Genomic DNA, 26,154 nt, shown 5'->3' with positions numbered 1-26,154 from the left:
TTTAGTAACTAAACGGAGGGATTCCACAACTTTGAAAATCTAACTCAATCAAAAATTCTTTTCTTTTCCTTTTTTTCTTTTGGTAATTATTAAAATGTTCAAATGTCTGATTAAGGAACGCTGGAGGAAAGAAGGATCTGCGAAGGCATGAATGAAGGAAAAGGGTGAAAAGAAGAAATCCCAGCTCAGCCTGGAAGGCTGCGTGTGAAAGAGCCCGGCTCCCTTGGAGACTCCAGGCCGTGTTTTGCAGGCGGCCGCATCTGCCTCCCCTGTCTCTTACCTCCTGGATGTGAGGAACTATTTGTGGTCGGCGTGGTGGAAGGACACAGTGAGGTTCTCACCTCCGCCCCCCGCCCGTCGCTCGCATCCCCAGTTCCATCAAAGCCAACCCGGACCAGCGCAGGGATCTCCGAGTTGCGAGTGTGCTGAGGCTGGGACTGTCACTCATTCTCCGCTCAGCGCGTGAACGCAGCTCGGCAGTGGCTGGCAGGAAACAATTCTGCAAAAATAATCATACCCAGCCTGGCAATTGTCTGCTTCTCGGTCCGTTGCTCCGCCGCCGTCCACAGTCGCTAGCAAGGGGAAGGCACAGAATTTACCGCGGCCAGAACATCCCTCCCAGCCGGCAGTTTACAATGCTGCGAACTACGGATCTCATCTGGACTTTGTTTTTCCTGGGAACTGCAGGTACATTTTTTTAAAAAATTGTATATGGGGTTTGCTAATTGTCCGCTAGCCCCTGTCCTTCCTCCCTCTGCCCGAGGAACACGGTTCTTTTGGGAGGTTTTGTGTGTAAAGCTAAGACCTAGCATTTTCACTGAGCTGAGCAGAGAGCGCATCGCATCGTCCTTGCTGTCCAGCCAAACCCGTGCCCTCCGGGACGGCGCTGGACGCGGCTGCCTCCCTGCTCGGTGGCGGCCGCGCACGCCCTTCCCACTTGTGTGCCCGCGGAGGTGGGACAGGGGTATAGGACCGAGATGCTGCGGTGATGGAAAGCTGGGGAGCGCTGCTTTGCCTTCCCCGAAGGCGGGCGGCGGGGATGCGCGGCTCGGGTGGTGTCGCCCCCGGGCTCGTCTTCCACCAAGAGGGGCTTGTCAAGGTTCGGGAAGAGTGAACAATAAAGCTGGGGCAGCTTTCCCCCATCGTTATGTCCTGGGGTGTGATAAAGTCGGGCTCACAACCTTCGTGCACTCCCCCTTCTTCCCCGCCCCGAATAACGGTTTGCAAAATGGGGCAACCCTGGGCAGCACCGCAGGGCCGTGTGGTCGTTCCTGCACCCCCGTGCAAATGACGTTAGTTTTTCATTTGCCAAATTGCTGGGTAGTTGCAAAGCCTGCCCTCGGCCAGGAGCACGGAGGGATGGGAGGGTCCAGCGCCGCGTTTTGACAGGAGGAAGTGCAGAGGGGCGGAGGGCGAGGAGGGCGTGATCCGGTCTGCCTGGTGTGTGTGCGCGCGCGTGTGCGCGCGTGTGCCTTTACACGCACCGAGAGCCTAGGGTTGCACGGTGCCAGCGAAGAATGGCAGGTAGCCAGCTGCCCGAGACACCTCGCCCAGTCTTCTTTCTCTGGGCAATGTTCCTGATCCTGGCAAAGTGTGAACAATGGGGCGCTCAGGAGAAAGACCATAGCAATGTTGTCGCGGGTGGCGGGGGTTGTGCCGCCGCCCAGAGATCCTCAGCATCCCGGAAGGGGGGGGGGACATTGCATTTTGGCTATTTCCATCTTGGCTTCCCTGGAAAATTCTTCAGTGTGCCCACCCTCCTCGCCAGCTGCTGCCCCCACACCATCCAAGGATTTGCGCTTTGGCGTCCCTGTGGACTGGGAGAAGGGGAGAAGAAAAGGCCGCTGGGGCCGCGCAAAGAGCTGGGTGGGATGGGCTGACAGCTGGGGCGGGGGGCGTGTGCTGCCAAGCACCAGCTGAAAGCAGGCTAGTCGTAGGGGACCGCACATGGTTGTCGCTTCTGCCAGACGTAGCTGTCTGTACCTGTCCTGGATCGCTGGGTGGGGAGTGAGCAGGGCGGCCCCGGGAGCACCCAGCGCGCCCCCCTCTGTGGGCACCAGGAGAGCAGTGCTGGGCCACCGCCTCCAGCCAACTCCGGTCGGCGACCAATCAGAGCGAGGCTGGCTGGGCGGGAAGCCGCGAGAGGCTTTTATTGCGGCGCGGGTGGCGCCCGAGCTGCCAAGACCGTCTTCGGGTGTTCTAGCTTAACGGTCTCGCTCGCCTCCCGCTAGGAGAGACCCCGCCCTGATACTGTCCCTAGCTGCCCGGCAGTTTCTGAGGACATAAAATGGGGAAGAGATGGGCGCTGGGACATCTCTTGATCCAGCTAGCTCATGCTCGCTCACTCGTGCCTCTTTCACGCTGGCTTGTAGCATCCTGGCTCCCCCTCCTTGGTGCACAGTTGCGCTGGAGTGCTTTGCTTGCTAGCACAGAGGACAGTATCCCCCAAGATGTGGCCCGGAGCATAGACGCGCGTGCGCTGACCCTCTGGCCAAGGACTAGACGCTGGGCTAGAGGGGCGTGGCGAGGCGTGGTAGGGCGTGTCTTGACAGGGCGTGCCGACTGGGTCCTCGCTACCACCAGGCCCAGGACTGGCAGGGGCGTTCCCTTCTCTGTGGTGCTGTGGGTGACCTCCTCTTAGGGTGTGTTTATTGAGACTTTCCTTCTGGATAGGAGCGTGACAATGGAGACCTCATCTTCCACGATGTGTCTTTTTAGGAGCTCCTGGTGGTCTTCTCCATGATGGAGATGGGTGTAACCCTCAGTGTTTGGATCCCGCGTGGAAGCTGAGGGAGGGAATCCTACACTGGTGTGTTCTCGGATGCTCAGGCGAGCGAGGCTGGCATCCTGACTAGGGTTCCCTGGAACGAAAGCATCCTTATTCTGCCCTTAAGATCAGAGGGTGAGGATGAGAAAGAAGCACACACTAGACTATTTAACAAAAGAAAGAAGTGGGTTTACAAAGAGAATTTTCAATTAAAGTGTTGTTTTTAGCAGCCTAAAAAAAAATCCAGAGAATTCAAGTCAAAGGGTTAAGAAGAATCTAAAAGAGGGATATATATATATGCATACCCTCCTCCCCCTTTTTGGCTGCTTTGCTGTAGGGTATCCACAGACAATGGTATAATTCAACTCTGTTATTGGTGCACACGAAAATGTAGATACAAGGAGAGCTAACCATAGCGCTCCTTAATGAATATCCTAGCGCATAATAAACAAATCGGGTGCTGCCTGGTCTCATTGTAGGTGCCTCTTCTGCCCCCTTAGGAATAAAAAGACAGGTTGCATAATTGCATAGTAAATTTGAATCTGTGGAAGCAGCGTTTGTTGGATGTTGGCTGACGGAATGAGGTGCTTGGACGAGCTGGAACGGTTAAAACACGTGCTTAGCTGACAATTTTAGTCCTTTGCTAGTCTAACCTATAAGAGCTAAGGAATAGGTAGGAATGGTTTTTCTTTTTTTTAAAAAATTTTTATTTTGCAATGCAATTAAGTTCTACATACAGGCACAGATTCCCTTGTTCTCCCCCCTCCCGCCCCCCTCACCTTCCCCCCAGCCCGCCCCCCATTCCAATCTCCTCCAGGGCAAAGCCTTCCTCACAGACTGAGATCAACCTGGTGGACTCAGTCCGGGTAGGTCCAGTCCCCTCCTCCCAGGCCGAGCCAAGGGACCCTGCATAGGCCCCAGGTTTCAAACAGCCGACTCATGCAATGAGCACAGGACCCGGTCCCACTGCCTGGATGCCTCCCAAACAGATCAGGCCAATCAACTGTCTCACCCACTCAGAGGGCCTGATCCAGTTGGTGACCTCTCAGCCATTGGTTCATATTTCATGTGTTTCTGTTTGTTTGGCTATTTGTCTCTGTGCTTTATCCGACCTTGGTCTCAACAATTCTCTCTCATATAAACCCTCCTCATTCTCGCTAATTGGACTCCCAGAGATCCACCTGGGGCCTAGTCATGGATCTCTGCATCCAGATCCCTCAGTAGTTGGATGAGGTTTCTAGCACGACAATTAGGGTGTTTGGCCATCCCATCACCAGAGTAGGTCAATTCGGACTGTCTCTCGACCATTGCCAGCAGTCTGTTGTGGGGGTATCTTTGTGGATTTCTGTGGGCCTCTCTAGTACTTTGTTTCTTCCTATTCTCATGTGGTCTTCATTTACCATGGTCTCCTATTCCTTGTTCTCCCTCTCTGTTGTTGATCCAGCTGGGATCTCCCACTCACCCAAGCTCTCTTTCCCTCGACCCTCGCCCTTCACTACCCCCACTCATGTCCAGGCTGTTCATGTAGATCTCATTCCATTTCTCTGTCATTGGGCGATCCCTGTGTCTTTCTTGGGGTCCTGTTTTCCAGGTAGCCTGCCTGGTGATGTGGGAATGGTTTTTCTAACAGCGTAATGCCATGCTTATAAGAAAGAAGAAATTTAGTATAAAAGGTAGCATACATGTAACATATACCTAATATCTCTTACTAAACAATTGAAGATGCATTTCATCAAAGTCTGTTGTGAGATCAATTACACAGACCTCTATTTTTTTTTACATTGATTTTCATTTACAATGGGAAATGTGAAGTTTGAACAAAATTTAAAGGAACACAATAAAGCCATACTTAATATGGAAAACCTTTTACCACTCCCAACTCTTTCCAAAAACATGTTGCTGTCAATAAACTTTAGCATTGAAATGAGTTTAGAATTCATTTAAAATGTAACAGGACTAAAGACAAGTGGAGATTATAACCCAGAATTGTGGAACTATGGCCCTGCATTTATTGAAGTTTTTCTATAAATGTTGTTGTTTCTGTTCAGCTTTTGGGGGGACAGGATCTCTGTATAGCCCTGGCTGGCTTGGAACTCACCATCTAGACCAGGTTGGCCTTGAACCTTTGCAGAATTCTCTTGCTTCATCTTCCCAAGTGATATTATAGCCATGAGCCACCATACCAGCTTATTTAAGGGTTTTGCTCCTGCCACTAATAAAGTCCTGAAGATTGACCTGCCCTGCTAGGTTTTCGTTTATCCCATGCTGGCCATGTTACTACATTTCTCCCTCCACCAAGGGATTGAACTTGATGCCTTCTTTCTAGGTACCTTTACTCCGGGTCTCTTTCTTTTTAACAATATTGTGATAATAGCAGAAAGCTGTACCTCAGGTCTTTGTATAGGAAAACATTTTTTCCTAGGTCTTTCCATTGTCGTTTAGTTAAACTAAGAATTGCTCATTTAATGGGTGAGTACTTCCCTGAGCTTAGTCTAAAATTAAGATAGGTAGGACCTTAACCAGTAAGATGGCCTAGTCGGTACTGGTGCTTGCCACTAGGTCTGATGACCTTAGATGGATCCCCAGAACACACATGATAGAAGAGAGGGCTGACTCTTCCAAGTTTCCCTCTGTCCTCCACACACATGACAAAAATAAATACAAGTAAGAAAAAAACTCAGGGCAAATGCCAAACAAAACAAAACAAAACAAAACAAAAAACCCCAACAATATTAGAAAAATGAAGGCATTGGTGTGTTATTTGTAGCAGATATGGTTATTGACTCCAGTCAGCAAGTAATCCAAGGGAGAAATTAGTTACATGGAGCCCCAGCTTCTAAGAGCCTTTGAAGTGTTTCCCTTTGGAGTATACTTATCATTAATTGAATTCTTCTGATAGGTAATCTATAACTCAATGTAAATAATCTCTAAATTTTCCTGTCACTGAGAACAATGTCTTAATTGCCTTTCAAAATAAATAGCACCATTTTGTCAGTCAGAATCTAATCTTTACTACGACAGATGTTTTTCTTCTTGCCAGAACTCAGTTTCTTAAAATATAGACAGCATTTGTAAACTTCACACTGCTTGAGATATGGACTTTGGGATTTCTGGTGCAACTACTTTATTTATTTATTTGTTTTTAAATGATGAGGCTGTGTTTCGTATTAGTTTGATGGATTCCCCCTATTAACATCATCGGTGTTAAAGAACTATGGCCGCTCTCCAGACTGCAAGTGGCTTCCTTCACTGGTGCTGGCAGACCTCCAAAGGTATTTTACAGTCTTTCTCAACTTTGTGGGAAATGAGTGATTGAGTACCTGTTGCTGAAGGACATTTGAACTGTCTCTGACAATCTTGGGCCTGTGATGACAGAGACCAGAACCAATTGGCAAGGAGGGAGGCAGGGGCTGCACCTGTCTCCATCTATCTGCCCAAACAGTTGGAGCCTGGGAGGAGACAAAGGCACTTGGAAAGACTCTCCTGTGCTGTTGAAGTGTGGAGCTGGAGAACGTATGAATGCTTTATGGTGTCAAGATAAATATTTGAATGCAAACTCCATAATGGATAATTCTTCAGTTTGGTGATCTAACAAACCTATAGACTAAGGAATGTCTGGAGTTTTAAAAGAAATGGCAGCAAGTTATGAACAGCATTTTTGCTAATCTTAAAACCCCATTATGAGTTAAACAAAATTCAAAGCATGAATCATCAATAATGCTCATTTCAGCTGTGAGTCAAAAGACCAAGGCTCAGATACCTTTTGCTAGAAAGGAAAAATTCTGAGTAAAATTAAATAGAGAACTGTGCATGCTTTTTAATATACTCCCCAAGTCTCAGCAATATTGTAAAAGGTAGCCTCATAGGAAAGGCAGAATTTTACAAGGACCCTTCTGAATCCTAATGATTAGGTTTTGTGATGCCTGGAGATTTTAGTATTAAAAAATAGTTTAGCAAGAATGTTTTTGATAACACAAGTAGACACGCTTGCTCCTGCAGGACACTGGAATCTAGAAGTCAATCTGAAGGTTATGACTATGGCCTTGTCACCTCCAGCCCTTTGTGTTATTAACTCCTGAAGCCCATGTAGAGGGATGTAAATGATCTGGCACTGGCAACAGTGCCATTGTGCCCTTTCGTTTCAGTCTGTTGAAATACTGTCTCTCGGCTGCAGATGCTCATTAGGGACAGTGCCTTTTGATGTCGGTCTGGGTGCCAAATGGCCTCCTTTCAGGCAGTTTCAATACATTGTACTTAAAATGCTCTCAGGCCATGTCTACCGGCAGCCACTGAGTTAACTGGTTTTCGGTTAGGTTGACACACTTCTCCCTCCCTGCGGTAATAATTTAGCTTCTAAGCAATCAGGGACTTAAAAAAAAGACTGCAGTGGAAGGACCTATCTCATATATGGGGCATCAAAGATTTAAATGGACCTGTTATGCATTCTTTCCATCTTGATCTATGTAATGCTTTCTTGATTGCAAAGATCATGTGGCTGATGTGACTTCAAAGCCTTCCGTCTAACCTGCATCCTACTACGTACTCAGTGAGTACTTTTTGATGTGAAGCTGAGAACACTGCAGCATCTGAGCTCCCTCTATTTCTGTCTTGTATAATTCCTGGGGGATAACATTATACAAAGCCTTTGGTTGCCTCTTCTCCATTGGTTTCCGATTACCTCATCATTTCACAACATTCCTGGTAATTTCACACTGTTTGAGATCCTGTTACATATTCTCTTAAACAGTGGACCAGATATGTTTATCAAATGCCAAATTTTAACTCTCCGCTCTGTGGGGAGTCACAGTGGAGTGTGATGATGTAATTTCCGCTGTCAGGGAAGCCTGCGATGAGTACTCAGGCTTGGAGATGAAGAGAGGTACTCAAGCTGGGTTGAAGCTTCAGCCACCTTGAATGGGTTGTGTTCCACATTTTAGTTTCTTCTCCTGTGAAATGGGAAATATTAGTGTGCTCTGTGTTGGAGTCCTGACTATTGTGGAGACCACAAGAATTCAATGGATGTGAACTGTGGGTATTAAATGAGGAAAATGGATGTATCTGGAGCTAGAAAAAAAATGACTTAGACATGGTGCTGTCTTTTGGGAAGATGTTAAGAAGAGCATTGGGGAACTATGGCTTTGTTAGTGGTCAGAAGTGGACTTGAAGAAATGGTTGCTAAGTGTCCCTACGCTGCCACATGTACTGCAAATACTTGAGGGGAAAGTGCTTTGATCATAAGATGGAAAGCCATCAGTACAAGGATGGATCTAGGTTCCATGGGCCATGGAGGTTATACAATTTTGACTGTCTGTAAGAAAATTCACACCCCCCTTGCTTCTGCAAGGATTTAGGAAACGAATGACCATGAGAAGACATTCCCAGGTGCCCATCTCTCAGGGCCTTGGAAGGCACTCATGTCGTTGAGGGCTCTGGAGAACTCTGGTCTTGCTTTAGCAATTGTGCTCTGGTCTGTTTGGATCTCCCTGCTTCGGAATGTAGGTGAACAGTTCCAGCTTGTTGAGCATGGACCTTACACCACTTGCGTTGCTTTCAAGCTTAGAATCATGTATCAAAATCAAGGTTATTTTTGCAAAGAAGCCACTTGACCTTTATTTTCCAGAGAATCTGAAGTGAGATCTAAGGTATTCTACGATTTCTCACTGCAGGTATTTTTGTAAATTACCGACTCGAATAAAATAGAGTAATTACTATGCTTATTCAAATGAATCAGACATAAATACCCTACTGGCTGGGCAGGAAGTAGCCCTGCCAACTAATGGTGACTTGGGAAGAAGGCTGTAGAATTTTATTAGGTAGCTAAAAGCAGATAACATGGCCCATAATACCAATTATTATATCTTAATCATCAGTATGTAGTTTATGGAACCATTGTATCCTTTGATCTTCATATCATTTATTTGGCAAATATTTACTAAGGGCTTGCTCTGTGCCTGTATTGGAAGCAGAGTGGTCAGCTAAACCTATCGACAGTGTTTGTAGGCAGCTTCTAGGCTAACAGTGCAGAGGAATACAGCCGTTAAACAAGGAAAAGGCATGCACACATTGATAATGGAGTATTTTGCTAAAACCTGAGAAAGGGGACAGGGCACTGTGCGAGTTTGGGAAGAGGAAGTCCACGTCTTATTGGATGTTTGGAGAAACGAAGGCAGAATTAAATAACTGTCCAATAGGAGAGACAGATGGTATTCTCATTTTAAGGCATGACTGATGAACTGCCCGGAACAATGAATAGCAACAGGCAAAGCCAAATTCTTTTATCTAATAAAAATTCCTAACATCTGGAGGTCAAACAGTGTCAGAGATTGCGCCTGGTTTCAGTTTATAAAGTCAAGAGGGACATGCTTCTGCTTCCAGAGCTTTCCATCTTACAAATAGAGATATGATTCCATGGTGGTTTTTTGTTGTTGTTGTTGTTTTGTTTTGTTTTTGACCACAATAAAGGAAGCAATCAATTCTGCTTGGGGCTCTCTTGAGCTTTGCTTAGGAGATGAGTCTGCCTTCATGAGATGGAGCAAGAAGAAGAGATGATTCAAAAGGAGCAAACACTTGAGCCAAGTCTATGCAGTTGAGTTTGGGGAACAGGGACAGGATATGACCAGAGAGTAGAAGAAAGAAAAGGAAGACCTGAGAAAATTATTTATTGGGGTGTGGCTGGCCCATAATTTCTATAAGTCAACTGCATCTACACTCTTTCTAAAGGATAGTTTGAAAACAAGTAACCTTGGAAAAGATAGTAACAAACTTGCATGCTTGGCTCTGCACTGAGTCTAACCGAAGTGAAGAGGCATGGTGGCGGGACATTGTGGGGAGCTGTGGGGTTTGCACATCTGCTAAACACACTGACATTCTGCAAGTTCTCACTTTTCTGAGTGTGTATCCCTCTGCACTCCTGAGCTCCTGATGCCCACACCACCTACCAGGTTTTGTCGAGCTTAAATAAATAGTAAGTACTCAGTAGGTGTTTTTACAGCATTTAGTTTATCTTGAGGCAAGAGATTTTATCTAAAATGTTTGTTTAAAGAAAGTTTACTGTGACTGTCTTGTGCATGGCTCTTAGTGAGAGGCTGAAGAAGAAAATAAAACTATTTTGGCTCTGTAGAAGCTTCCATGTGGTTACAAAGAAAGTTTTAATTTAGTTCCCATAGTTAAGTTATGAAAGATACTGTGTGCCTAGTCCCTAAGCGAAGGATCCAGGTCACAACTACTTGGATAGGCAGAAATCTCCTGGATTGCTTTTAATATCTGAAAAAGACGTGGAGAACTGAGAATGTGATCCAGGCCTTTAGGGACCATGGGTTAGTGGGGCAAAGAGGACCTGTTTCCTCATGGAAGGAGATGGGACTGCAGGGGGGTTGCTATGAGGAGAGTTTAAGGTGGGCATGGCGGGTCACATTAAAGTCGTAAATGCTAGACGAATGAAATGTGTATGGCCCGAGATGTAAAACAGTCATTAAAAACAAACAAACAAACAAACAAACAAACAACCATGTTTGAGAGGATGATGGGAATAGGTAATGACGCATGTGCAGTGCTGGACTCCTTGTGGCGTTCACTCTGAGTTAGCAGAAAGGTAAATAGGAACAATCAATTGGTGGAGGAATTTTGGTTTTTTTGTAGCACCAAATGCAGTGGTTGCGCAGACCAAAGAGTTAGTGAAAAGATGTGTCCTTGTAAGATCCAAAACATAATGAAGACCTAGAGTCTGAGAGAAGAGGGTCCAGATAAATTGACCCAGAGACCAGCAGAGTTCAAGAAAATGCTGGCTGTCTATAGTAGGAAGACTCAAGTACGGAGAGAGGAGGCACTTGGATTTAGAATCAAATGATTATGGTCTGAAATTTGACTCTCTTCTGACTAGCTAAGTGAATTCATGGACATTACTTATCTCCTTTGAGCACTGATGTCTCCATTTCAACAGAATAAAATAAGAACATATGTGTAAAACTCATTATAAATGAAAATACAACTCTACCCTTTATCAAGAGAAATATAGTTGAATGGTTTTTACAAAAAGTCATTTTATTTGTACCAGAAAGTCTGCTTAGTGTGGAGGAAACCACTGTGATATATTTTATAGAGCAGCTAATTTTGAAAAGGGATCATTTTAAATGACTTTGGAGGTAGGTAGTGGGCACAGGTGAGATGTCCTTGATGGAGAATCAAAGTGAGGTTCATGGTATCCAAAATGGAAGATGCCGGAGAGAGACTGGGTTTCTTTGCTTTCATCATTATCTTTTGAATTTTGAAGGACAGGGTCTCATTTTGTAGCCCAGGCTAACCTGGATCACACTTTGTAATGCAGACTAGCCTAAAAGGTGGACTTCTGAGTTGTTGGGATTACAGACATAATGTCCAGCAAGACTGAGGTTTTTTTTTTTTTTTTTTTTTAAGTTGCAAACTTAGCATGGTACTGTTAATAAAATGTGGAAATTGGACATTGTTGGTTTCAGGGAAAATCTGGGCATCCTAATATCTTAACTTATTATTTTCTAAGCAGTGCATAGTGATATTTGTACAGTTGGCTTCTATATACATTAAGAAGGAAGGAAGGAAGGGAGAGGGGAAGGAAGAATGGATTGCAACAGTGGAATGAATTAGAAAAAGAGTATTTTATTGTAGGTCTTGTGAAACATTTGTTTCTGGTGTGTGTTTGTGTGTGTGTGTGTGTGTGTGTGTGTGTATGTGTGTGCACAAGATCTGACCCGTTGTGATGGAAAACATACGGTAATGCAGGTCAAAATACTTTGACAGTACTGTCATAGACGAAAAGCTATGGGCCTGTGAGAGGGTGAAGCCATCTTCAGCAGAGAGAGCACAGGGTTAGAAGGTACAGGGTAGATACTTAGTAGGCTTTGGGGGAGGGAAGAAGAAATGACAGCAAAAATGACTGTCTTAGTCAGGGTGTCTATTGCTGTGAAGAGCCACCATGACCACGGCAGCTCTTATAAAGGAAAACATTTAATTGGGGCCTGGCTTACAGTTTCAGAGGTTAAGTTCATTATCATCATGGTGGAGCATGGTGGAGCACAGGCAGACATGGTGGTGGAGAAGGAGCTGAGAGTTCTACATCTTGATGCCCAGGCAGCAGAAGGAGACTGTGTCACTATGGCATGGCTTGAGCATATATGAGACCTCAAAGCCCCCCTCCACAGTAATACACTTCCTCCACAGTGATACACTTCCTCCAACAAGGCCACACCTCCTAATAGTGCCACTCCCTATGGACCAAGCATTCAAATATATGAGTCTATAGGGGCTATACCTATTTAAATCACCACCACTACTTGCCAAACAACTACTCAGTTGGTCATCTGCAGGGGAGCCAGTGGAGAGCAAGAAGGGAAGACATGTGGGGGAGGGAAGGAGGGACACAAAGCTCTATGGCAACCTGATCTCAGAAAGCTGGTCTGTTTAGAAGCAAAAAGACAACTAGGAATACCAGAAAGCATCCAGAGCAAAATCTAACACATCACTAGACTCTAACACATCACTAGCAAGATGAAGGTTGCCTAGGAACTGGGAGTGGTTGGAGAACTCTTCCCAATAGTTGAGGGGAACTTTAAAGGAAGGATGGGGGTGGAGAAAGGGGGGTGAGGCAGACTGGTACATGCACATTTGGGAGGTGTCTGTACAGAGCCTAGCTAAGGAGATGATGAAGACAGAGGTGGTAGGAATCTTATTTTTTTTATTTCAGTAGACAGAAAACATGATGAATCAGAATCAATGCTCTGTGGATTCTTTCTCATTCCCAGAGGTATTGATGTAGTATTTAGCATCCAGAATACTGTCCTGTCTATAATTCAGAAAGTAATGTCAATAATCTGGAGGGAACCATACCCTAGTAGTATGAACTACAATGTTAGACGATTTCCACAATGTGGAAGGAAGGTGAAGAGGTGGTGGGAGTGACTATTATTTAGATATATAATCCCAACTTTCTAAAACAATAAAAATATCCTGTTCACTTATTCTCTCATCAAGACTGGAAGAGGAAAGCTTACATTTCATAGTGCTTGAGGTTTCTGTAATAAGAATATAGTACTTTGTGATCAGTTGTAGAGCAGATAATGCTGTGAAAGGGGAGCAATGATTCTCTCTGTGGTGGCTGAGAGTGTGAGGAAAAGGAGACCTAGTCAGAAAGTTAGATGTTTCAGAGGAGCACAGTGACCTTCAAGTTGTTTCAGTTGAGCAGAGAAATCCAAGATCTTTGGAATCAAACACTACGGAATGGATGATATCCAAGACACTTGACAGGAAAGGATGTGAGAGATGCTATAGGGAGCAGGATGTCATATTGGGGTCATTGTCCCCTGACTGATTGTGCGCCAAGAGAAAAGAGCCAGAGAGGAAAAGTTTGGTGAAAAGCCTTTGCAAGGGACAAAGGGGCAGGTCCGGATACTTGAAAATGGTCACAGTCAGAGATTCCCACAGCTGCTGTTGTTGATAATATGAGACAATTATTTCTAGATGCTGTCATTCTGTCTTCTTGTATAGGCACCTTTGATAGCCATAACTGTTATTTTTTTATTATTTTATTATGTATATTAGTGTTTTTGCCTGCATGTATGTGTGCTGTGGGATGGTCTGTATGTCAAGTGTGTTGCTGATTGGTCAGTAAATAAATCACTGATTGGCCATTGGCTAGGCAGGAAGTATAGGCGGGACAAGGAGAAGAATTCTGGGAAGTGGAAGGGTGAGAGAGACACTGCCAGCCACCGCCATGACAAGCCGCATGTGAAGATCCCGGTAAGCCACGAGCCATGTGGCAAGGTATAGATTAATAGAAATGGATTAATTTAAGCTGTAAGAACAGTTAGCAAGAAGCCTGCCACGGCCATACAGTTTGTAAGCAATATAAGTCTCTGTGTTTATTTGGTTGGGTCTGAGTGGCTGTGGGACTGGCAAGTGAGAGAGATTTGTCCTGACTGTGGGCCAGGCAGAAAAACTCTAGCTACATATGTGTGTGCACCACCTGTGTGCCTGGTGCCCACTGAGGTCAGAGGAGGGTGTCAGATCCCATGGGACTGGAGTTACTGCCATTTGGGAGCCACAATGCCAACTGAAGTCCTCTGCAAGAGCAACCGGTGCTCTTAACCACCGAGTCACTTCTCCAACCCCACAACCTGTATGTCTGTACCTCCAACAAGCTGCTTTGACTGCATGTAGCACATTTTTATATTTTCCCTTTTGTTATTTATTTATTTATTGAGACAAGGTCTTGTTATGCAATCCAGTCTGGCCTCAAACTCAAGATCCCCCTGCCTCAGCCTCAGCCGTGACAGGATTAGAGCCCTGAGCCACTGTGCCTAGCTTTAGTAGAACCCCTGGGATTTGTTGTGCTTTCTGCTGATTAGATGTCTTGTTTTTTCACACCAGATGAGCAAAGGAGTGGCAAGAGTTATGATAGGCTACTCTTTCCGATATAATGAAAATATCACATTCACTTCCCAGTGTCCACTCTGCTTAGAAGCGGTGGTGTCAAACACAAGTTATGCTGGCATTCCTCTACTGGGGTAACATTTAGATGACAGTCTGGCAGCCTTCAGGATCTGTTAGCCAGTGCAGGGTCTTTCTTTTGGGTGGAGACCATGGGCCTTTAGTTCCAAATCTTCATTTCAGACTGTGGTTCTTTCCCTTTCTATGACCCTGGGCATTTAGTTAATCCTTCTGACACTTGGTTTATTTATATGCGAGGCAGTGATAATAATACCTGCCTAATAGGGTTATTGTGAGGAGGAAGTGAGGTAATTCATGTAACTGTCTGGTACATAGTGAGCTTGGCAATTTTTCCTCTTCCTTTTCCTTTTGCTAAAGTTCCCAGTGAAGGACTATGCAATTAGTGTTGGGTTTAGATATTGATTATAATTAAAATCACATTTTTTTCCCATTTAGTTTTCATTTCCTGAGAACTCAGGATCACCATGAGTTGTAGTTGAGGTAGGTATGCCATGGTGGATTGCGTAGCTGTTTTCTCTCCCGTGAGAGCAAAGTCTAGTTGATTTTGACTCTGAGAAAAGTAGAATTTTAGAAATGTAAGGCTGGGGAGATGGCTCAGTAGGTGAAATGCTTGAGTCTAGATCATCACCACCCATGTGAAAGCTGGGGATGGCTGCTTGTACCTCTGGCCCCATTGCTGAGGGTGGGGAGGGCAAAGAATCAGGAAGATGGCTGGGGCCCCCTGGCCACCAGCCTAGACAGAAAATGGCACTCACCGGGTTCAATAAGAAACCCTGTCTTAAGGATCATGGTGGAGAGTGATAGAGAAGAACACCCAGTGCCCTCTTCTGGTCTCCTCAGGTGCATGTGTCAGTGTACACACACATGTGCACTCACATGTGTACAACATATAAAGCATGCACAATCATATTGGTGTAAATATATTTTTCTTACTATTTCGATAGGCTTATAATATCAAATTTGTCCATTTGCTATGTTGGTGGAGCCATAAAACTTAGGATGTTTAAATAATGCTAACTGCTAAAGATCATATTGGTGACACTTCACTAGTCTGGAAGTCATTTGTCGGGCCACCTTACTTCTTTAGAAGATGAAGAATGGATTGCCAAAATGGGTATCCCAAAGTCCAGGAGTTAAATGGTATGCACTTGTCCCACAGGGAAGCTTTTAAATCTTTGCTCAGAGAGTACATCTTTTCTTAATTTCCTAGCTTCTACTCCATTTATAAGGGCTCTGGGGTTTGAATTTGAATCAGGGGACCTTGACTGTTAGGGATAGGTACACTGTTGGTAAAAAGAAATTATAGCTTGGCAAAAGAAAGGATTAGAAAAAGTAGGAAAATCAGACAACAGATGGGAGAAAAAAGTATTTGGACAAAAAAGGAAAACCCCGCCCATCACAAAATGCCAAAGGAGTGCTTATAACAAAACACGCTATAAATTAATAGGTATTCAGCAAAGCATAGCATAAATAGGTATTCATAATATAGCACTGGCTAGAGGAAACAATTATGATTGGCTACAAGGAGCAGATGCCAGTCACATTGTTTCAGTGTGCGAGTTCACGTTTTTATACAGTTGGAAAGACAAAGCAAATCTAGACCCTAGTATTGATGTCTTTAAGAACTGCAAATTGGGAAAAAAAAAAAAAAAGAGAGACAGTACAATTAAAACTGCTCACCTGAAAATTCACTTGTGATACAGATATACTCGAATCTCCAAGGACTTAGGACATATGTTATTTCATAGTTCATTATTCCAGAGATGCTTTGTTATATAGCTATTTCTCAGCTTGGTTTGAAGTTCATAGCAGTAGGAGACGAGTGTCCTGGTTAGTTTGATGTCAATTTGATACAAGTTAGAGTCACCCAGGAAGAGGGAACCTTAACTGAGGAACTACTTATATCAGATTGGCCTGGAGGTAAGTCTGTGGAGAATTTTCTTGATGTGGGAGGGCTCAGATTACTCTGGGCAGTGTTACCCCTGGGCAGGTCATCTCAAGAGGTATAAGAAAGGTGTCTAAATCTGAGCCTGAGAGCAAACTACATAAGTAGTGATCCTCCATGGCCTCTGCTTCAGTTCCTGCTTCTGGTTCTCTGCCTTGAGTTCCTACCCAGACTTCGCTCAATGATGGACTCTGATCAGGATGTGTAGGCCAAGTAATCTTTTTCCTCCTCAAGCTGATCTTGGTCATGGTGTTTACCACAGGACTAGAAGGCAAACTTGGTTAGTGGGTCAGCCAAGTCTTCTCTGCTGAGCTAAAGTACATTTGAGATGAAAAGCACTGGTCATTACTTGGAATTGCTTAGTTGGTGTTATTTTTCTTCTTTATTGAAATTAATTTTATTTTATTTTTTAGCAAGGTGAGATGGCTGCATAGAACTTGAATAGTTCTTTGTGGTTTGGAATAAAATACATTAGACTCATGTCCTAGCCCTCTCTGCCCTCCTCAACTCTCCCATCCCTTATTTTTGACTCTTCCAAAGCATCCACTTTCTACATTTCTTACCTCCATATTTATAGTTTATCAATCTTCCAGTTTAAGTATTATTTGTTACCTTTTTTTCTGTCAGGGATTAGTGCTTACACATCACATTTTCACCTACTTCCTTTTCCCTTTGTCTCACAGAATACTTATTTTTGGTTAAACCAATATTTAATGTTTTGTAGCATTATGACCACATAACCGTTATCACAGTTGAGCCTTGAATAATGCCATGGTTTTTGTCTCCTTTCTGATATAACTTTATGCTTTTCCAGGAGTTTGTAATGGGTTCAGGTTTCTTTGGTTATTTTTCTCTGTATCTGTCACTAGTTATCTTCAAGTTCTTGGAGTGCAACTTAAGTCTCTTCTTGAGACATGCAAATATGTTTGCTTCCCGTTGCCTCCTGGGGGTTATTTTTCCTGTGAACTTTGAGGCTTTATGTTTCTGACTTCTAGTGTACTGGCAAAGTCCATTGCCATCCTGATTCCTACTTTTTAGTTTGATACTTACATTTCCTCTGGAAGAACTGAAGATCTTCTCTTTGTCTATTGTGTTCTGTAACTTCTTAATCATGGGATTTTATGTAGGTTGCACTTTCATATTGGGATTGATTCTTGTGGGCTATTTTAATCTGGAAATTTGTGCACTCCAGTCCTGAGAGGTATTTTTATATTATTTAGTAGATTTTCTTTGTTTTTTTTTAAATTCTTTTTTTAGAAGTTAAATTAATTATCTAATTTTTCTTAATACCTTCTATTCTTAATACTCTTTATAACATTTCCCTTTTCTTCCTGGGATTTTCTTTTCTGGAACTTTCTATTCTGCTAAACTTTTTGATTTCTAGGAGCTCTTTGCTGTTGTGGGGATGTCTCTTTTGGTAGCATCCTTTTGTCATGATGCAGAACTGTTTGCATTGCACAGTGTTTGGGTAACTTTCCTTTGCTTTCTATATCATCTGTTTGTCCTCCAAGCTCATGTTTATTATGCTTTAGTGTCTCCTTTCATGTTCCATGTGTCACCTCAAATGCTGATCATCCTTGGCTGTGATTAGGAGTCAGACACTGAAAGGATGTGAGGAGCCATGTGGGTGGGCTTGGGCTTCAGGGTGATGGTGCAGAGACCTCTGGGATGTTAGATGGGGAATTTCCTCTCTACTCATTTGTGCATACATTTCCTCTTGGCTTACTTGGTTTAAGAAATTCCAACAGTCAGACTCCTGTCTTTCTCTGAGTGAAAGAAATGTGTTGGGTGTATTTTCCTTCAGGATTCCAGTTAGTCCCCTGTTTGAGATAGAGCACATTTGCCCTAATTAATGAGTCTTAGCTCCTCCATTGTAGCTTCCTAGTCAATAAAAATGAAGACTTCTATGAAGGTAGAAAAGATATTTGGCTGCTACCTTCTGTAACTTACAATTAAGTATGTGTGTGCATGTGTGTATCTGACTCTGTGTGTATGTCTGATTCTCTCTCTCTCTCTCTCATTTGTGTGTGTGTGTGTGTGTGTGTGTGTGTGTGTGTGTGTGTGTGTGTTTTCATGAGCATGAATGTTTGCGAGGTTGAAGTTAGTGGTAAGAGAAGCTCCTAGTGGCCTGCCTAGGTTCCTAATCACTACAAGCCAATGCAGGCATTTGAAACCTTTTATCCCACACATTTTAGTGTAGATTTGTTGAGATGGAAAGAAGCCGGCAAAAGATAGATGTTTGTGGGCACATCAAAAACAGACACCCTTTAAAAAAGGCTCGTGGTGAAGGCAACTTCAAGGGATTGAACGTTCAAAGTGTGAAGGCCAGCCATAGGCTTTTGAGGAACTTTTAGAAACTTAAAAGTTCTCAGATGACTTCAGGGTGGCCCGAGAGTCAACAGTTCTTGGCTATAAAGCCATGGGCTGGGCAACAGTGCTGTGAACCAGAAGAGCAAGTTCCTGCCTGTGCATACAAATGGCCTCCTCTGAGACTTGCTAGGCAATAGTAGGTTTACTAGAGATGTTCTCTTGACCTAGTATGCCTGGAATAACTCCTGTGCTTCTCAAAGCCATCCTGGGAATTGGAGGGTAAAGGGGAGGGCACCCAGGAAGTTTGTGAAGGCTCTAGACCACATTGTTCTGATTACATTGTAGCATCCATTCCCATGGAAGGAAAAAGAAACCTTGGAGTGTCAGGAAGAGATAATTAACATGCATTTGTTCACTCTTCGGATTATTTTTTCCTTTTGTGTATCGAGCTCATAATATCTTTTTTTTTTTTTAGTTTTAAAAATCATCTGTTATAAATGGAGGGGGGAAAAAGGATTGGTATGTGGTGTTCTTTGAAGATAATAGAGTGAAAGTAAGTTGGTTAGCTGTCCTAGATTAGAGTTGGAGGTCATTTTGAGCTAAATTGGCTTTGAAATCAGAATTTAAATTGCCAGTCAGACTTAATTAAGATAACTGGGCATGAAGGCCACCCTTCTTCTTCCTCCAGCCTCACACAAAGAATGTTTTTATTGTTTGTGCTTCTTTATCATCAAACTAGACTCTTGGTGTTAATTTTTGAGGAAAATATTTCACATAGTAATTGACTTAGGAATTTAAAAGTACGTAAATAAGAAACCCACAAAATCATTTTCTTGATTTTCCTAGGAATATTCTGAGTAGGTCCTTCTAAATCACTAGGAGGCAAATCAATATATTGTTCTGAATTGTTCTTTTCTACCCTGTACAGTGTTAAGAGTAAGGCCGTCACAGACATCTCAGACAGTTACTTTATTCAACCGTAATAATATGTGTGGGGGTGGAGCTTCCTTAAGGAAGCATGAATTTGAAATATATCGACTACTTTACAACTTATCTGTGCTTCTGTTTTAATATTACATTCATTTATTTATTGTGGTATGTGCTTGTGCACGTGTGTGTGTGTGTGTGTGTGTGTGTGTGTGTGTGTGTGTGTGTCTGTATGGAGGTCAGAAGACAACTAGAGGGACTTGGTTTTCTCTTTCGGTCATGTGGGGTCTGGGGTTTGACTCAGGTGGTCAGATTTGGTAGACTTGCTGAGCCATCTTGGCAGACCTGTCCATACATTTGCAAATACTAAACCTTTTGTTTGTGATAAACAGCTTAAATTTGCACACTGTCAACTAGCTTGGCATAAGAGTCTTACAGTGACATTGTTAATTTAGCTTTCGTTCTCGTCTTCTTCTATAGACTAAAACAAATTCATTAGCGCTTTTAATTTTTTTGGCAATGAATTTTGACTTAGGGTTGGAAGGTGCAAAGAAAGAGAAGGAATCGAATCTTGGGATGAACTTGGTAGTGTCAGCCATGCACCTGATGGCCTGTGGAGAGGAGACTGTATGAGGTGCACAGCGCTTCACAAGGAAGCAAATGTGGTATCTTGACTGCTTTGCTGATGCCCCTGAACTGATGTGGACCGTCATCTTGAGAGTATGCAGATCTCTTTGATAGATTGAGTTCCATATCCTGGGATTTGGGACTGTCAGCATGGGCATGATGGGTTTGACATGGGCGGTGACTGGTATTGATCCAAATATAGTTTTGGAATAGCTTCTCTGAAATTCAATTTGAAATAATAAGTTGCATCTTCCTCTTGTATATGAAAACTATAGCAACAATTTTTACAAGAGAGCATAAAATCAAGTTTTGAGGCTTAATACATTGATTTTAAAAAAACTTTCAAATTTAAAGTAAGATGTTTGAGTTATTGATCATTTTGTTTGTTTGTTTGTTTAAAACAGTAATTGGAAATGTCAGATAACCGGATGATGGGGTTTTCTTTGTGGAGCACTGGAGGTGGATTCCAATAGTAAGGCAGTTGAAATTTTTGTTGTGAATGGTCTAATGATCATGTCTGATAGGTCTGAATTTAAGACTCTGGGGTTGGGGAGATGGTTTAGAGGGTAAAGTGCTGCAGCACAAACTTAAAGACCAATCTCCAGGACCCTACCCTTAACTCAGTTTTCATTTCCAGCATTCAAATACAGGCCAGGCTTGGAAGTTCACACCTGCAGTTCATACACTCATAAGGTGAGATGGGCGGTGGGGACAGGGGAATTCCTAGAAGTTCAGGGGCCTCTGACCTCCACATGCACTTGCACTCACAGTCAGGAGTGTGCACACACACCACACACCACATACACCCTACGGTGGTCTGAATGAAAATGACCCTCATAGGCTCATAGGGAGTGGCACTACCTGAGGGGGGTTAGGAGGTGTGGTCTTCTTGGATTAGGTGTGGCCTTATTGGAGGAAGCGTGTTGCTGGGGGTGGCTTTCAGTTTTGAAATGCTCAAACCAGGCCCTATGTGTCTCTCTTGCTGCTGTCTGCCTATCTGGATGAAGAACTCTCAGCTACTGTTCCAGTGCTATGTCAGCCAGCTTGCCACCGTACTTACCACCATGACCATAATAGACTAAAACTCTGAAACTGTAAGGCAGTTGAATGCTTTAAGAGGGACTTAATGAAAGACTTTGGTGGTACAGAGAGTGATCTGAACTGTGGGGGTCCAGCTCAAGAAGTTTCAGAGGGGAAGAATATTAGTATTAGCCGAGAGAACATTCTTGTGATATTTTGGCAAAGAATGTGGCTGCTTTTTACTCTTGTCAAAAAAATCTGCCTGAGGCTAGATTGAAGAGCTATGAATGAACAGCTTTGGCAGAGGAGATTTCCAGGCAGCCTAGTATTGACAGTGTTGCTTGGTTATTAGTGGCCATGCTTATATGGATTTTTAATGAAAAAGAGCACTCTGAACAAGGAAAACTAAAGAATGTACAGTTTGAGGAGAAAAGGAACACCGGGAAGTGTGATGGAGTCAAGTCCAGTGCTCAAGGAGGTAAAAAGTTTAAAGAAAAACCTGATACTAAATAGAATAAAGGGAGTGGTGACCCCAAGGCAGGGCCTCTTCCAGCTAAACATCCATCTTGTGAAAAGGAATTCAAGAAAATCTTAGGGCCAAGCATGGTTACTCATGCCTTGCCTTCAATCCCAGTACTCAGGAGACAGAGGTAGGTGGATCTTTTGAGTTCCAGGTCAGCCAGGTCTACAGAGCAAGTGCCAGGACTGCCATACTTATGTAGTGAACGAAATCACCCAAACCAGAAAACTCATGCAGACATGAGTGAACTAGGGGGCCGTGTTCTAACTTTAGTAAGCAGCAGAACTTGGCAGCTTTGGCCATGTGGTTCTGGCGCTAGAGTCAAGGATACAAGAAAGGGGTTATGGAATCTCCCTTAGAGTCATGGTGTCTTTTCTCGGCAATAGAAACCCTAAGACACCCTCCCTTGAAGATAAACAAGACAAACAAACAAACAAACAAACAAAAACCCTCTGCAAGAAATAATACATGAAATTTGTGGTTAAAAGTTATCTTTAATGAGTATATATGTATGTGATCTACTATATAAATATTTAATATTCTTAATGATATTGCTTTATTGAACAAGTTTTATTCATTTTTCCTGTTAAAATAGTCTAATATTGAATGTAATAATTTGGAAAAGTCACAAGTTTTACTAAGGTATAACATAGGTGGATTACTATTAAAATGTAATTTCTTAGTTTCATTTTGGAATTTATAGTAAGTCATACCAATAGCAGATTTTTTTTCCTCAAAGGTTTATGCCAGGTGCATTATTTGCTATTTGAAAGTAAATTCAGTTCCTTTAAAAAAAAATTATAACTGAATCTTGTTCCATGGAAAGGAGTCTCCTAGATTTGGGGCAGAAAATTAATACATAAGACTGAATAGTTGACCATAGTTTTAAATATCACACAAAAGGTTTAAAAATCTAAGTTGCCATTGTTTACAAAATATTGGCAAATTAGAGCTAAAGTGCCTGGCATTATTGTGTGATCCTCTGTTTAAAAATAAACAGAGGAAATAATTGTAGAAACCTCTGGGTTTAGAAAAGCTTGTTGGTGGCTCTTCACATCCCACTAAAAAAGCAGGCGGTCTTTGCATATTAATCACGCTGTGAAAGGAAGCTTGCTTTATTTGCATTGTGCGAGCATTAAGAAGTCCAATAGTACGCCTGAGAAAAAAAATGGGGGGATTGTAATTGTTGTTCTCAAAAGAGTTTTTATCCCATTCAAGTGGAAAGGCTGAATGCTGGAGAATCAGTGCAGTGTTTGGTGGAAGAAGAGTCCCTTTTGGCTACTGTGGTTTATGTGGTGCAGTCCTGGTGTGCAGGGATCCAGGACTCTGGGGTGGAGACCAAAGGGACTCATGCTTTTATAATGCAGTTTCTCTGTTTTAGATCTCTGTACTTCACCGCTCCCCCCACCCAACCCCCCAACTGGGTTTCTCTATGTAACAACCTAGCTATCCTGGAACTCACTTTGTAGACCAGGCTGGCCTCGATTTCACAGAGATCTGCCTGGCTCTGCTTCCCAAGTGCTAGGATTAAAGGTATGCGCCACCACTGCCTGGCCAAAGATCTCTGTACTTTTATAAACATTTTCTCCTTATGCATCTGCAAAGAGAATGAAAATTTGATGATATGTACAATATTGGAGACTCCATCAGTCGAACAGGAACAAAGAAATAGGAACCTTAAGAGACTGCTGTTGTAGGGTGGGAATACAGGGCCAGGGAGACGCACTGTGAAATTAAGTAAATTATGTGTAAGTATTTCCTGTAGAAAAATGCAATCTGTTTAATGTCTTGCAGATGTAATTTGCTCCCCAAATTGATTTTAAATGATATATTTGAAATTCTCCTAATAACAATGGCATTGTGTTCGCATCATTGTGTTTTAGGACTCATTGGCTGAGTGTAAACATCGAGAATAAACAGAAATGTTCTTGATGCAATGGAGGCATCCCTTAAGGTTTCATAGGCAAGCTGTTTTAACACATTTTTCTCCCTCCATACAGCACACCTCCAGGTATTCCTTCTAGCTGCCAACAGTTCTATTAGCCACTGTAGTTTCTGAAGCTCACTAGATGCATTAAGTATTTCAGATGTTTAATATACTGTATGTTGTGATGGTATTGTGTTCCCCCAAATATTGTGCACTCTAATAAACTTATCTGGGGTCAGAGAACAGAACAGCCACTAGATACAGAGGGTAGAAAATGGTGGCACTCACGCCTTTAATTCTAGCATTCCAGAGGCAGAAATCCGTCTGGATCTCTGTGAGTTAAAGGCCACACTGGAAACAGTCAGGCATGGTGACACATGCCTTTAATCCCAGAAAGTGAGCCTTTAATCCCAGGAAGTGAGAGCAGAAAGCAGAAAGGTATATAAGACGTGAGGACCAGAAACTAGAAGCTTTTAGCTGGTTAAGCATTCAGGCTTTTGAGAAGCAGTTTAGCTGAGATTCATTTGGATAAGGACTCAGAGGCTTCCAGTCTGAGGAAACAGGATCAGCTGAGGAACTGGCGAGGTAAGGTAGCTATGGCTTGTTCTGCTTCTCTGATCTTCCAGCACTCACCCCAATAACTGGCCTCAGGTTTGATTTTATTAATAAGTACCTTTAAGATTCATGCTACAGTATGTAGTTTTAGGGTTTTTTAAAAAATATTTTGCACAGACTGTGACATATCCAATTAGATTTGAATTTTAGAAAGGAGCCTTCATACATAGATTTTGACAAAAAATTTCATATGCCATCATAGAGACAAAGCTCATTGCTCTAAACGGTTTTGTTAAGTACCAGGGAGTAGTTGACTCCAAAGGCCATATACATGTTTCACTAAGAACATCACTGCTTCATGGATGTTTGACTATCCATGAAGCTACTTGTTACTGGCCTCTTTCATATTGTGCTACTGTGGGTATTTGAAAGTAGACCACAGATCCCTTGGTGACGCCATTTGTATTTTATTTGAATGGCTTTCTGTCATGCTCGTTTCTTTGGCAATTCTGTTTAATTTGAGTGTACGTGGAGTGATTCACAGACATTTAGATTATGTTTAGATTACTTTTCTGAGGAATTGGGCCCGCTCTGTAAGAATATGAAAAGGTAGGGCTACAGAAACTTAGATGGTCCAGGTAAAGCACATTTTGTACCATTCAAAAAGATTATGATAGGTTGCATCAGAAATTTGTTTTTAAATAAATAAATACTTAACTGATGTCATTCTTTGTTATTACTTAACAGTTTCTTTGTTATTGATATCACAAAAGGCAAATTACAACAAATTTAGTTGTGTATCTAATTATTTTTTTATCTTCATTTCATAAAGCTGGATCAATATTCATTCTATGAAATAAAGTTAGTCCCCTTGGGCAGTAAGAGAACAATGGGTTTTGTAAAATAGGAACAAGGAAGTAGAATCATAGCAAAAACTGATGGGTTAACATTGCATTTCTTCCAGTTTCTGAAAGGGTCTTTGATATGATTCTGCATCACAGAGACTGGGACCTTCTGTTCTGGAGTCTGCCTTCTTCTCCGCCACCTCCTTTGGATTGTGTGGCGCTAAGCATGAGCAAGTCCGTGTTTGTTTGGTTTGGTTTGTTGGTACCCAGTGAAGGATTTCAATCCAGCATGGTGGCATCCCATGGTTTTTATTTAACAGACATAATTTTTCATAGTTTTTAGTTACTAATTTGAATTTAACATTTTATAATCTTTTTATAAAATTAAAAAATATAACATTTTGTTAAAATACTTTTTATAAAATATAGCATTTTATAAAAATGTGGGGTGGAGTTGAGAACATAGGTTGATGATAAAGCATGTGGACCTTGGATTTGATTCCAGTACTATATATATGTATAGATTTATACACCTGTAAATTTATCTATCAACATACATGTATATACTTGTATGTGTGTGTATATAATGCATCACACATTTTAAAGATTGTATATTTTTCATATCAAAAAATATGTGACAACAAGCTGGTATGAAAAGGCATGTGATCATTTCCACACTCATATAAAGTATTTGACAAAATGGAACACCTTTCATGATTTAAAACATGAGCCAAAGTGGGAATAGAGAGTATCTCCTCCACCAGAGCATGCTTGAAAAGCTCAGTTTATGTCCAAATGGCCAGAGCCACAGAGGTCCTGAAGAAGCTCAGTCTCTTTAGCAATTAGGACACAGTAAATCAAATCCATGTGAGATACCATATCACACCATCTAGGATGGCAATAACAATAAAAAAAAGATTATAAGCTTGAACAGTGGTGTGAAAACACTAGGACCCTTACACATTGCTGCCGGGGAAAAAGTGGTATGCCTCTTTGGAAAACTGTCTGGTGGTCATTAAGCAGAGTTACCACATGACTTATTAGCTTCACTCTATTAGAGATTAAAAAATGTGTTCATGCAAAAACTTGCCCGGTAATCGTAATGCAACTTTATTAACCATAATCAAAAATAGAAACAACCTAAAGGTCCTTCAACTCATGAACATGGTATGGCTACACAATGGAATATTATTTGGAAATAAAAAGGAATGAAATAATGGCATGTGTCACAAC

At 42.5% G+C, this 26,154-nt stretch overlaps 1 protein-coding gene across 1 annotated transcript in view; it reads left to right on the top strand.

Moving 5' to 3' along the window:
• The first annotated feature begins 331 nt into the window (after positions 1–331).
• The window catches only part of Ncam1 (neural cell adhesion molecule 1), a 301,497-nt gene continuing 275,674 nt past the window's right edge, over positions 332–26,154 (top strand). The window contains exon 1 of the mRNA XM_059267822.1: positions 332–687. Within this exon, the coding sequence (XP_059123805.1) occupies positions 636–687 (52 nt within the window). The 5' untranslated portion in view covers positions 332–635. The remainder of the gene's footprint in view (positions 688–26,154) is intronic.

The sequence above is a fragment of the Peromyscus eremicus genome, chromosome 7 (assembly GCF_949786415.1).
Source record: "Peromyscus eremicus chromosome 7, PerEre_H2_v1, whole genome shotgun sequence".
In the NCBI taxonomy this organism is placed as follows: domain Eukaryota; kingdom Metazoa; phylum Chordata; class Mammalia; order Rodentia; family Cricetidae; genus Peromyscus; species Peromyscus eremicus.
The sequence above is the reverse complement of the archived record's forward strand: the minus strand, read 5'-3'. Positions and strand labels throughout refer to the sequence as shown.